The 12,195-nt window shown below is 50.8% G+C and overlaps 3 protein-coding genes across 3 annotated transcripts; 1 reads left to right on the top strand and 2 right to left on the bottom strand.

The window, feature by feature from the left end:
- Window positions 1-3,836: 3,836 nt before the first annotated feature.
- On the bottom strand, window positions 3,837-5,777 carry BBA_08131 (TfdA family Taurine catabolism dioxygenase TauD; the record flags this gene model as incomplete). Its single annotated transcript, XM_008603228.1, has 5 exons — window positions 3,837-3,927; window positions 4,248-4,421; window positions 4,522-4,830; window positions 4,945-5,431; window positions 5,501-5,777. 5 exons carry the CDS (start codon window positions 5,775-5,777, stop codon window positions 3,837-3,839), a joined length of 1,338 nt encoding a protein of 445 aa, XP_008601450.1.
- Window positions 5,778-6,392: 615 nt separating this feature from the next.
- BBA_08130 (uncharacterized protein) lies at window positions 6,393-7,864 on the bottom strand (the record flags this gene model as incomplete). The annotated part of the gene is made up of 2 exons (XM_008603227.1): window positions 6,393-7,587; window positions 7,650-7,864. The coding sequence occupies 2 exons, from the start codon at window positions 7,862-7,864 to the stop codon at window positions 6,393-6,395; spliced, it is 1,410 nt and encodes a 469-aa protein (XP_008601449.1).
- A 1,664-nt stretch (window positions 7,865-9,528) lies between these two features.
- BBA_08129 (tousled-like kinase) lies at window positions 9,529-12,195 on the top strand (the record flags this gene model as incomplete). Its single annotated transcript, XM_008603226.1, has 3 exons — window positions 9,529-9,604; window positions 9,947-10,923; window positions 10,984-12,195. The coding sequence occupies 3 exons, from the start codon at window positions 9,529-9,531 to the stop codon at window positions 12,193-12,195; spliced, it is 2,265 nt and encodes a 754-aa protein (XP_008601448.1).

The raw sequence follows: 12,195 nt of genomic DNA, 5'->3' as shown, positions 1-12,195 counted from the left end.
ACCTTGCAACGTCTCTAAACCAGTGACAGCTTCCTCAAGCCGCCGGCGGCAGCATAATCAGCCACAGGCTAAACTCTTTCCAACGAGATGTGTTTCGCTTGCTTTCCTGGCATGTTTTGGGCATAATTTGAGCTAGTCCGTTTTTTTGTATTTTGGTTCTTGTCTGATACCTGCTGAAGCCTTTGGCTCTACGGATTAGCCGCCATTCAATTCCATTGTTCAAATATCCCTACAGAGACGAAGGCCCTGGTCCTGGCGCTAGCGGCCCCAGTGGTTGCCTCGGGTACGTATCCTCTGTAACAAGGTTGTGTTACAAAAACATGCCCAAGTGAATTTGCCCTCTATTAATTCCACGCTAAGTACGGATTACATACCTAAGGTACGGAGTACTCTGTAACTTTTAGTGTCTGTCGATCTATCCGTCTTCTTGGTGGAGCCTAGCCTGCAGTAGCGCTCCTAGCGAGGCTCAGCGCCTGCAACCACTCAAGCAATCCAGCCACACACACCTCCCTCCACATTGTGGCGTCCCGCACATCGTGATGTTGGTCACCTTGCTTGCTTGCCTCAAGCCCGACATTTCCTGAGCATGATCATAATGGCGTAAGAATGGCAGTCCTTTCGAAAGTTGCTGTGATGTCTGTCACATATCGTGTGGCTTCGCGCTCCTCGTAGTGCTCCGCCATGTTAGTATCACAACAGCCTAGGACCGCCGAACCTTTGTCCATCATCTTCTGCGGCAAACGCCCGCTCAGCCCATGATTGTATGCAAAATTCACAACCCCAAAAAGCTCAAGAATATGCACGTTAGTTAGGCTTGAGTGCCCCGCTTCCTATATTTTTAAAGATGACTCACGAAATGTGGTGTGAGAACTCTGTTGGCATAACTACCGTGCAGGCGCTCTTTCAATACAAAGTCTGTTTGTATCAAGCTATCCCACGTCTCTACGCAAGATCTACTATCCCACCGAATAACTACCTTCTTGACATAGCAGCGTCAGCGTGAAAACGCATATAACGAGAATAAAGAGGGAGCTGTCGCCGAAGACGCCGCCAGGAGGAACGCACACACCAGAAGAAAGGCCCAATGGAAGTGACGCGCAATGTACAAGGCAGCCGCCAAAGGCACGATCTTATTTTTACGTAGTGCGCCGTTTCCATTGCGCAATTTAGCCGCCCCTTCGTCATTATCATGAATTGTGTCAAGCCAGATTTATTTCAGGAAATTATGGCATTGCACAATATGCAAGCCATTGTGCCGACCTCTGATACCCTGACGACCTGATCACGACTAGTCAAATGCGGACCACGGACCGGCAGAAGCAATGATGACTTGACTGCTCGAGATTGCCTTTTTCTTTTGCTTCCTTTGGTTCTCTGCTTCATCGATGCCTTGATGCTGGAGTGGGCAGACTCCCTCCAAGCTACCACTTGCATTCCTTTCCTCGTCATGTGCATGTTCCCAATATACCTGCCAAGCTCCCTTTGATAGCTGATGAGTGCTATTCACTACAATGATGTATATATCAACGCTCGTCACTTTCAGTTCGTTGCATTTTTGGTGATGTGGTAGACGCCCTTGCCATGGAGAATGCCATAAACTCGGAAATCCCCCCCCTTGTGCGTTAACAAAACCAGTGCGACTATACACTGATATTATTTTCCTTGTCAACAGAAGCGATTTAAATCATAGGGGGTCGACAAGTTATTATGTGCGTGTTCAAAAAGAGACTGCGTTTATTCGATTTAGCACTGTTTTCTTTATGCTTGACAAGACTGGAAATCTGCGCAGCCAACACTGTACGGCACTCTCGAAACCAATCAGCAAGCCAAGATAACAAACAGATGGAAGTAATTGTCATACCTTCAGAAATCGTTTCAGAATGAACTAGGACTCGGTATATCTGAAAAGGAGTGGCAGTTTAGTCACATTGCTGTCCAAGCGAAACGCGACGTCGTCTCCTGCGCCCAACTCCTTTTGTGAGGACCAACGACGTGTCTGTCGCGCGCGCCAATCCGACGCAGTCGTCTTGGCAAGCGTCTTTTGTCAAAATGTCTTGTTTCAGCAAGACAGATAGCTCGCTCTGCGTTCAATCTGCTCCATTGCCTGTTTCAGCGCGCAGGCTGTGCTGCCGAGCCAGTCTCGATTTCTAGCTGCAGTCGGCCAATTTACTATGACCTCGTCTAGCGGTGCCCAAAAGGATCTACATCACTTTGAAAAAGACTGCGGCCTTTTTGCCCAGTTACGAGATGGAATTATCGCCACGAGATATTCGGCAATAGCCAATGAATGGTAGTGGGTGGCTGGTCGGGGTACACGCGTATACCGTGTAAGTGATGCCCACGACACGAGATACGGTTCCGATCCATGCTTTCTGTGCACCTGCCAATTAATTAGAGCAAGAGACATGGATAAAATAAGAGGCAGCAGTCCCTCATCACGCTGGATAGCAGTGCGTTTCACTACATCCCAGAATCATCCTCTCCCAGTAGCCCCGTCTGCCCTCAAGGTCATGAGTCCACCACCGGAGCCTGCCCAAGATGACGCGGGCCTCCTCGCCAAGATGCACAAGTTGTATAACTCAATCGGCTTTACCAATACGTATAATTTCATCCTCTAGTTCGACATTTCTGGCGCTATCGCGCTTCTTCTGCCTCACCCAGAGGATGTACCTTGCTCCCCCCTCCCCAAGGACAATCAACCACGCCGCGCGTGGCGAGTGCTACTGATACACCACCTACGACGTCTACCTCACCGGCATCAACATGTATTTATTTAACGTGGTCCCGGTGGGCTTCTTGGCTTGCGTCCAGTTTGTGCACGTTGCCCACCACAGGCTGGCCCTCTTGCATCGCATCAACGGCTACATTACGCTGATTCTGCGCCTCGTGGGCGTTGCGGGAGCCATCATGATTGCGCCGGTGTCTTTTGGCAGCGATTTGGCCATTCAAGGCGTGAATAATGTTTTGGCCCTCATGTTTGTCAGCTCTTTCTCGTTGGCGTACCTCTACATCAAGAGGCTGAGAATGATCAACATCGTGCATGGATGTTGTCCAGCCTGCAAGTTGAGTGAACATGAATGACCAAACTTGGGATAATTCACTATATACTGGAACTATCGTAACCGATAGGTCTATCATGATGCTCACTGCCATCATTTTCGTGGGGTGGCGATTAAGACGCGTCATTACCAGCCGAAGATCTGTCGTGAGCTCGCCAGCTTCTAGATAGCACAGCTCTGCTACGGACAACTACTAACTGCGCCTCTTTTGATGCCTAGGCCTTGGTCAAAGCCGACATCGCTAAGGGACCTGAGCAAAAAAGCTGCTGCTATGAACTGTGAGCCTCGGCATGGCTGTCTGGCTCGCTATCACTGTTCATGCAATTGGTATTGAAGACTATGTGGGTTTTATTCATCGATGCAGTGTCGCTTTTGGGGGGGGGGGGTTCAGCACTGACACTTTCAACTTCAACTTACATCCGGCGAGCATCGGCGTTTACGAGAGAGTTCCTTATGGCGACAGGCTAGGGCCAAGCTCAAAACTTTGTCCGAGTCTGCGCCTTCGGATAGTCACAGGGGGATTTTTGAACGTGTGTTGGAATTATACAAATAACGACTCCCGACAACGAGGGGAACGTGATGGGCTCTGAGCCGCTGCTGCGACGTACCACAGCTTGCATACTTTTATCACGATTCTATTTTTCAAAGCCACGACGAGTTGATATTTCGCTGGAACTTGAGCGTAAGGCGTCGCATCGTCATTCATGGTCCCTACCACTGCCATCTATACTGCCACTTGCGTCTATTGGCCCACTCGAAATGACCAAATATATTGACTCAAATTTGCTCATGGACACGGTGGGCACAATACCCATCACCAGGCTCCTCTGGTGAAGGGCCGACATCTGCCGCGCCGTGTTCCACCAGTCTGGCAATCGTGAGAGATCACCTCTATTCGAAAACTGCGGCTGTTCTTGACCGACACATCTACCCGCAAGGTCTAGCCGACGTCGGGGCCAGATCACCTACATACCCTCAAAAAAGCACCGTTTATCTAGAGGAGGGTACCCTCACCTCTGGCAAGCCGTACACCAAAACACGATGCCATGTGATGAATCAAATAATGCAGAAAATGTCTAGACATGAAAACTAGTACGTACATACTTTGTGGTTCTCATACTTCAAAGTGTTGGCATTCTGTCTTTCATTCTCTTGATTGTGATTCTTGAAGCACCGCGACTCTCTTACTGTATTGGAATCTTCTTCTCGCCAGTCGAGGGCGATCGCAGGAACGGTTCCAAAGGAAAGACCTGATTCTCCGCTTTGACGCCCGCATATACGCGATCCCAGAGACGCTGCAGCGGCTGGGGCGTCTTCCACGCCAGCTCCTCGTCACGAAGCCAGAGTCGAATGAGATGGCGCCTTTGTGATATTCAGTCAGCTGCGTGATTTTCTAATAGAAAACAAAGAGGGGCGCGTTGCAAAAGGGAAAGAAAGAAGGAAAAAAAAAAAAAAAACGTACTGCTTCTCGGGCGAGTCTTTAAAGGAGCCGCGCGCGTGAAAGATGCTCAAATTATTGACAAACTGAATGTCGCCGGCCTGAAACTCGAGCGCGACGGCGCTCTTCTCAGCCGTAAAGTGCAGCGCGTCGAGCGCCTCGGCCTGCGCCTCGGTAATGGGCGGGATGTCGGCGCTGCGCGGCATTCCCCAGTAGCCGGTAAACGAGCGGCGCGCGTACTGGATAATGAGGCGCTCGGGGACATCGCCGTCGGCCGGCTGGTGGTAAAGCAGCGGCCGCGCCGTGTAGCCCGGCGGGCCCGACTTGCCAAACCTAGCACAAATAACAAACATTAGAGTTTATGCTCTGTTCTAGATAATGGAACGGGGGTGGAAAAAAAAAGAAAAAAAAAGAAAAAAAAAAGAGAAAACGTTGCTTTCGGCTTACTCGTCACTGTCCCACGGCTCCGACAGCGTTTTAATCAGATCCGGCCTCGTCGCCGCCAGCTGGTTGTACACGTGCCAGCTACTGGCGAGGTAACTCTCGCCGCCCTCGGCCGCCTCGGCGAGCGCAAACAACGCAATGACATCGCCGGCGTCGGTGTGGAAGACTTGCTTCTCCGTTGTGTACGCCGGCGCGCCAATCTTGTGCGGGTCGACCTCGGCCGTCAGGTCCTTGATGTGCGCGAGCGCCACGTCGGCCGGCTTGCCATCAAAGTTGTTGTCCTGGCGGCCGCGGGACGGCGCCACGTGCGCGGCGAGGCCGGCGTACACGGCAATATTCTCCTCGCGCGTGTACTTTTCCACGGGGATGCCGCGCACAACCTTGAAGCCGTGCCCGTTGTGAATCTCCCGGGACACGTCGCGCAGCACGGCGTGCAGCGTCGGCAGGGGAAACGTGTCTTGTGTGATCTCGCCGAGTGGCTTTCCGAGGCCTGGTCCCAGTGTAAGCGCAAGTTTTGGCGTCTTCTTCTTGTCTTGTTCAGAATGGCGCGGGCACTTACTCTTGAAATGCTTCAGAGCGCCGTCAATCTCGGCCACGTCACTCTCGCTAAGTCGATACCACCATTGGTATTCATCTGAGACCGTGGCACCATCCCAGACGAGATCGGACTGAAGCTTTGCCGGCAAACCTTCCGGGAGCGTTTTGACCAGCTTTCCGCCATCCAGGTGCCGCTTTGCTCGAGCTTGATATGTGTCCCAATTGGGTGCATATGCGATATCTGGTTGGCCGTTGGGGCCAGCAGGAAAAGTAGGCTTCAAAGTAGCAGCTGCAGCCATTTTTTCTCTGTCAAGTGAATGGTAGTGTCAAAAAGTACCTATTGTATTCTTTTGAATAAGCAAAGTCTCGAGGCTTGCACCTGAGAGCCTGCGACGTATCTTAATAAGTACTGTCAGACACATGGCGGGATGAAATGGCGCTATCACGCAATATGCTGCAACCACCAACCACATGCAAAACGGCTCACTGAGAGCATCCATCAAGGAAAACTTAGAATACGTCGTGCGTCAGTTTACAAATCAAGAATGACGCAAATCTGCTCATTTCGCTTCCCCGCATTCCCCTGGCCCAAAATGTGAGAATGCGAATATGCGCGCCATCGGTGCCGAGGAATCCTGGCAGCTATTTCGGCCAGAGATGCCCGTCATGCGCATCGTCCGTCTTTGCATTTCTTCAAAAAGTTGAATCAATAGTGCCAAAATTTCTTTGCTGCAATTCGTGGCCAATGTAAATTGTGTGTCTCGTTTGTCATGCTCGCCTGCGTTGCACTGACCACATCACAACAAATTCGTGCCGTTTATATCATGAGAAAAGATGGCACATTCGAGCTTTTCAGCACACTCCATGACTACTTCCAAAAGCTAATCCCCGCCAGAGTTGATATGTACATGTGCTCAAGCTTGATTGCCCATGTTGGCAAGACGAGCACTCCTGCGAGGGGCCCCAGTGGAAGCCACGTCTCTTGAACTCGGAGTTACCCCCTCGCCTGCGGCACCTCGTTTGGGCTTCTTCAGCTGGGAATTCGAATTGACTTGGTCATTCTCTTCGTGTCGCCTCTTTCGAGTCTCGCTCCTCTTTTCCAGGCGAGAGCGCTCCGCTGCCTTTGCTTGTTGGGCTATTTCCGATTCCAAGAGACGTGCCTCCCGGACAGCCCATTTGACTCGATGTATTTGATAGTATACAGCTGCCCGAGCCTCTTTGTAACGCTTTGTCTGTTGAATAAAGTTATGAATGGCTGTTTCGTTCGCGTCCTGGTCAGCTTTTGTTGCTCTGTCTGGACGACCTGTCATGGCGTTCGAGTGTTGTCTCGAAAGGATCTCCATGTCTCTAGCAGCGAGGAGGCGCCAGGAACTGAGGAATTCTGACTCCAGGGAATCTGCAGTGTCAATTTCGTGCTCTAGAATCCATTTCTCAAAGCTGAGATACTCCAGCCAATTCGTCCAGGCATCCTGTTGATGTGGATTCTTTCGAAGTTGCAAACGTCGTTTGAAGCCATAAGGCTTGAGACGGAATTCTACTGCAGCTCTATAAGCTGAGAATGGTTGGCCGTCCGGCAGCTGCCGAGCCTTAGGGATATCTTTCCATATGGCGCGTTCAACGTAGTCGAAGTCAGGCTCACGTGTCAACCTTTCATTACCTGAGTCGACCGCCCTGCGCCTGTATGACTCAACGTGGACAGAAAGTTCTTCCTCGGACTCGTCGATTCCTCGGTTTATCCACTGGGACTTGCGGAAGAACCACCACTGCCTGAACTGCCTGGAAAAGACTGACCGAATCTCATCGGCCCCAGTCGCGGTGTCTGCATCGTCGGTGAGCCAGGAAATGACTGGGCGATACCTGGTGGCTGGCTCGGCGGAAATATGATTGCGTTCTTGGATCGAGCAGACAGGACGGCAACCAGCTTCAATGAGACCATCATAGCAGGCGTCTTCGAACGACTTGCGAGGAACACCCAGCGGCGGCGGACTAGGTGATTCAGTGGTCAGGTGTCGAGGTTCGAAGGTTGTGGAATCATGCGGTTGATCAGCCAAGTTGGCTAAGCGCTCATGAAGCTCGTCGACTTGGTGTTCTATTCGCAAAAGAGCTCGCCTAGCCAGCAATGCCTGTTAGATGGGGTTGAAATGTCGAATGCAGCAATGCGCTCGTCTCACTCGACTTTATCTGAAAATTTATCTTTTTGAGCTTTGGAGAATTCCATGAAGCCGTCTACGGATGAAAGGTCATAGCCGTTGTCTGTTTTGATGGACTTGAGGAACAAGGCCAGCTGCGCGTCATCGTACGCGAGAAGCTCCGTGGCAGTAACGACAGCATCTTGAGCTTGGTCTGGGGAAGTGGAATCTTGAGCTTGGTCCGGGGAAGTGGGCATTTTAAAGATGGTAATGAGCTCTGCGACTCGAAAGGTCGCGATGAGGATGGCGGCGCGAACTGCGAGTAACAGGGCCAGACGGTGAAGGTGCGAGGAGACGAGGAGGCGAGGAGGCGAGGATGCGAGGATGCGCATCCCTCTTTATTTTGGCGAGGTACAGTATCTTGCAGCCGCCATGCATTTAGGTGCTGGACCCTCTGTTCAGCAATCAAGCTACCACCCGTGCCACCTTGCCAACTGCAACTTGCAGCGTACAAGCAGTAAAAGCGGCTTGGCCTCGTTGGACAAACAAGCGCGCGGATTATAAAGTCAAGTTTCAACATTGGGTATTGCTAATTGGCCCGGAAGCCCTTCTTTTATGAGATTTAGTTTACACGTACCACCCTGCCAACCGCAACCTGCAGTGCACAAGTGGCAGAAGCAGGTTGGTACCGTTATACTGATGATGGCATGGATAGTAAAGTCAAATCGCGGAAAATATATTGCTAATTGGCCTGGTACCCCTTTTCAAGTCTTCATTTCTTGCCGCCATGTCGACATTCAGTTCGACACAAGACGTGATAAAGTGTTTGGGTCATGATTTCTGACACAGGACCTGGCTCCAAGTACGTTTCTGTAAATGGTTAGGTGAGTACCTAAATAGGCAGATAGGCAAGTACCTACCTAGGCACGCTAGCAGCTAGGTACCAGACTGAGTACCTACGCGGGAGGGGGCCATTTTCTGACATATTAATAGCGCTTTGGCAGCGACATTGAGTGGGTCTCACAGCATTTGATTGAGCCAGCCTCGTTTCCAAGGCTACCTACCTACCTAACAGCCTGTAAATATCCGTAGATTCTTTGTACTCTTTACCATTGATTGGTCGGGCCGTTGCCTGGTGCCCACCAAGATTCCGTCGACACCTAAATTATAAAACGAGGCCTTGTAAATACTGGCGGCATGCCAAACGCCAACTGTCAACTGTTGTCCTGCTGTGAAGTCCTGTCTGTACCCGTAGACTGATACAGAGTCCGAGGTAGGAAACGGGCGGGAAGCCAGCCTTTCCCGCAAGCATTATATTTCATTATTACCGCTCTCAACGGGATGGGGCTAAATTTACTGTGGGGGCTTCTGGCGGGTTGGCGGGCTTGGCGGGGTGGGCGTTGGGCGGCAAGGGTCGACCACGATGGCAAGGCTTGACGGCAGGGATCGATGACCACCTGGCACCAACCCAAAAACGTGCCACGGTTGCGGGTGAAAGGTATCGACGGAGAATCAAGACAACGAACAAAACGAGAACAATACTACAAAAGAATAGCAATGGAGATTTCCATCAATATTCGCATGAAAAAAGGCCAATGCAAGTAGACTCCTCATCACCGAATCACCATCACAGGCGCCCATATTGCGGGACCCCACCGTCTTTACAGTATCCTTACAGTGCGAACACTAACAGTGTCTTCTCTACACAAGTCTGCATGATATTTAATTCGACATGCAGCTCGACATGCATGTTCGAGCAGCTTCAATTACTTTTACAGCTTTAAGCAGCTACTAAATTACTCGTAAATAGACATGCCAGAACGGCTGGAAACTAGTCAGCGCTTACAGCCTTTTCTTAATCGTGTTGAGAGTTCCAATAGAAACTTTATATTTGTAGCTCGTGAGCTTGCAATTATTAATCATGTTCCAGGCAGACGCCTTATTGATCAAACCCAACTGTGGCAGCAGTTCAGATGTTTTGCCGCGAAAGAGCGTCGGTCGGTAATAGAACGCCGCGAGGGCAAGCGGCTAGCAAGCATGGCCTCTACCAGTATTAGCAAGCCAATCTTTCATGCTCCAAGATCGGTTGGAATCACAATAAACATCTCCAGGAAATTATCTATTCATCAAGAATCCCATTTGAGGCGCCGCCGTTGTCACCGGTCCCACTAGTCTGCAGCTCAGGGCGACGGCTGGAGACGACTGGCTGGCTGGCAGCCGCAACTGCTGCTCCTGGTTGCCGCCCATTACTCAGTAGACTTTTGAGTACTCCGTACTCCGTACTGGTAAGGAATAGTTATCAGTAAAACCAGAGAGCCTGCTCTTTACCCTTCCCCTAGATACTCAGCTCCCAAGACCCCCGCATTTTGCTACTCTGTCCCTTCAACTCGTTCACATGCCATCTGGAGAAAATACAATGCACAACTTCGATTTCGATGATAATGATGATGATATCATATTGACTTTGATGCCCGCTGATGGCCATGGATACTGGGGTGCTTTGCTGGCAACACGATCAGCTGCAAACGAACGGTTTCTGCGACGTGCCCCCGGTCAAAGCATTCCAGGCGGGCACGGCGTCTCCCACAATGTCCCAGATGACCGGAGCGAACGAGAAAAAACGGAGCCACTGGTAAAGCCGATTGCCTCTGACAGCGCGAGATGCCTCGTGTTGAGGTTCAGCCAGGGTTGCAAAACGAATGCTGGTATAATCGCCGGGTCTAGCCCGGAACATGCCGATTTGCTACTCCCGGTTTTCACAGATGTCAGCAAAAAGCACATTGCTTTCACCTTCGACAGGATGAACGTGCCAATTGCGAGAGATCTCCAGACTACGGCTGGAACGCGTGTCATATATGACGGAGAGACGCGCGATCGTGTGTCGGGCTTTGACTGGTCGTTAGTCGGTCCCAGCATCGCTGGAGATAAACTGCCCATCCTTGACATCTCAGATGAGGTAAAGTTTAAGGTCAAAGTGCCTAAGCGAGACTTTTCCTCTCCCGATTATGTCGAGAAAGTGAACAGGTTTCGTCAGGGCTCGACTGATCCCGCGGAGCTGCTCGATTCTGTCAAGATTCGTACAGAAGGGGGCACGCAAGTCCAAACAGGGCAGCAAAGTCCGTTAGACGGCCAAAGATCAAAGTTAGAGGGTGTCTTTCACACAAAAGAACTTGGCAAGGGCAGTTTTGGTGTCGTCGAGTACTTTTGGAATGTGACAACAAGAGACGACTTTGTTGTAAAGACGCCCAAGAAAGACACGGCCATCGACATGGACAGTTGGAAAAGAGAGGCCAGTATTCTGAAGAAAATTTCTCATGTTAGCACCGAGACCCCTGACACTGTTATGCATTTTGCACACGGACTGATCAGAAGATAGAAGCATATAGTCGCGCTTCTAGAGGCGACTTTCGATCCAATTCCCAAGCTGCGACTAGAATACATTCCTGGAGGCTCTCTTACTTCAGAAGACAAGCTGAGCGAGCGTCACGGAGCACAAGTCCTCAGCCAGCTATCGTCAGCTTTGGACTATCTACATACTCTGAACCCTCCCATCAGCCACCGTGATATCAAACCCGAAAATATTCTTGTTGTCGAGAGAACAGTAGACAATATCTATGTCAAGTTTGGCGACTTTGGTCTCTCCAAAGAGTCTGAGAAGCTGATGACCAACTGTGGTACTCCGGTATGGTCAGCACCAGAAATCTTTCGCAAAAACGCTGATCCCAAGGGAACCAGATCTGAAACATACACTGTTGCAGTTGACATATGGTCGCTCGGAGTAGTCGTGGGTAATCTATTATTCGGTACGCTCCCAAGCTGGCAAAGTGCATATAGCAACGACGAGAAAAGTTGGGTTCGCAAATTCCGCAATTTTTTCGTGGACAAGAATTGTGTCAAGCATAGCAAACTACTCTCGTTACTTCTTGACAAGATGATAGTTATGAATGCAGCCGAGCGGTCATCGGCGGGTGTTATCCATTGCGAGGTGGAGAGGATCTTGGGGCAGGGGCTCAGTAGTGAGGTCGATGACGGAGAAAGTGAAGGTATGGCGACTCCCATGCCACGTAACATGGGCGGGGAACTCACTCCCCGTCCCGGTGTCAACAATGACCTTCTGCAGGTAGTGAAAGCCCTGAATAATGGTGTTGATGAAAGCCATTTCTTCGGAAGCAAGGATATGTCCGGAGAGACTGTGCCGTCAGACACCCAGCGACAACTTGCGATTGACCTGAGAGAAGCATATGAGGCATGGAACTCCTGTTCACCGGCAGCAGGTTCGTATAAGGTGACGTCGACCCCCGAGAAACCAGAGATGGCGAGCATCCCCCGAACACACTTGGATGAAGAGACGAAACAACTGAGCGCTGCGAATAAAGCTACCGTTATTGCCCACTGCGATGCTGGTGGAAAAGTGCAGGCAAATGGAGGGGAGATTGAGCCTATTGACGGCTCTAGAGGCGAAAACCTTAGTCACAAGAGAAAGTGGCCGAAGGACCCCTCTGCGGGCAGCCGGCCAGTCGTTGAGAAACAAGTTGCTGCCGCAGGCAAATGCTCACGAGAGCACAAAAGGACCAAGACTTATGAATGA

Source organism: Beauveria bassiana (assembly GCF_000280675.1).
Source record: "Beauveria bassiana ARSEF 2860 unplaced genomic scaffold BBA_S00031, whole genome shotgun sequence".
Taxonomy (NCBI): Eukaryota; Fungi; Ascomycota; class Sordariomycetes; order Hypocreales; family Cordycipitaceae; genus Beauveria; species Beauveria bassiana.
Note: the sequence above shows the minus strand (reverse complement) of the source record. Positions and strands in the feature narration are given on the sequence as shown.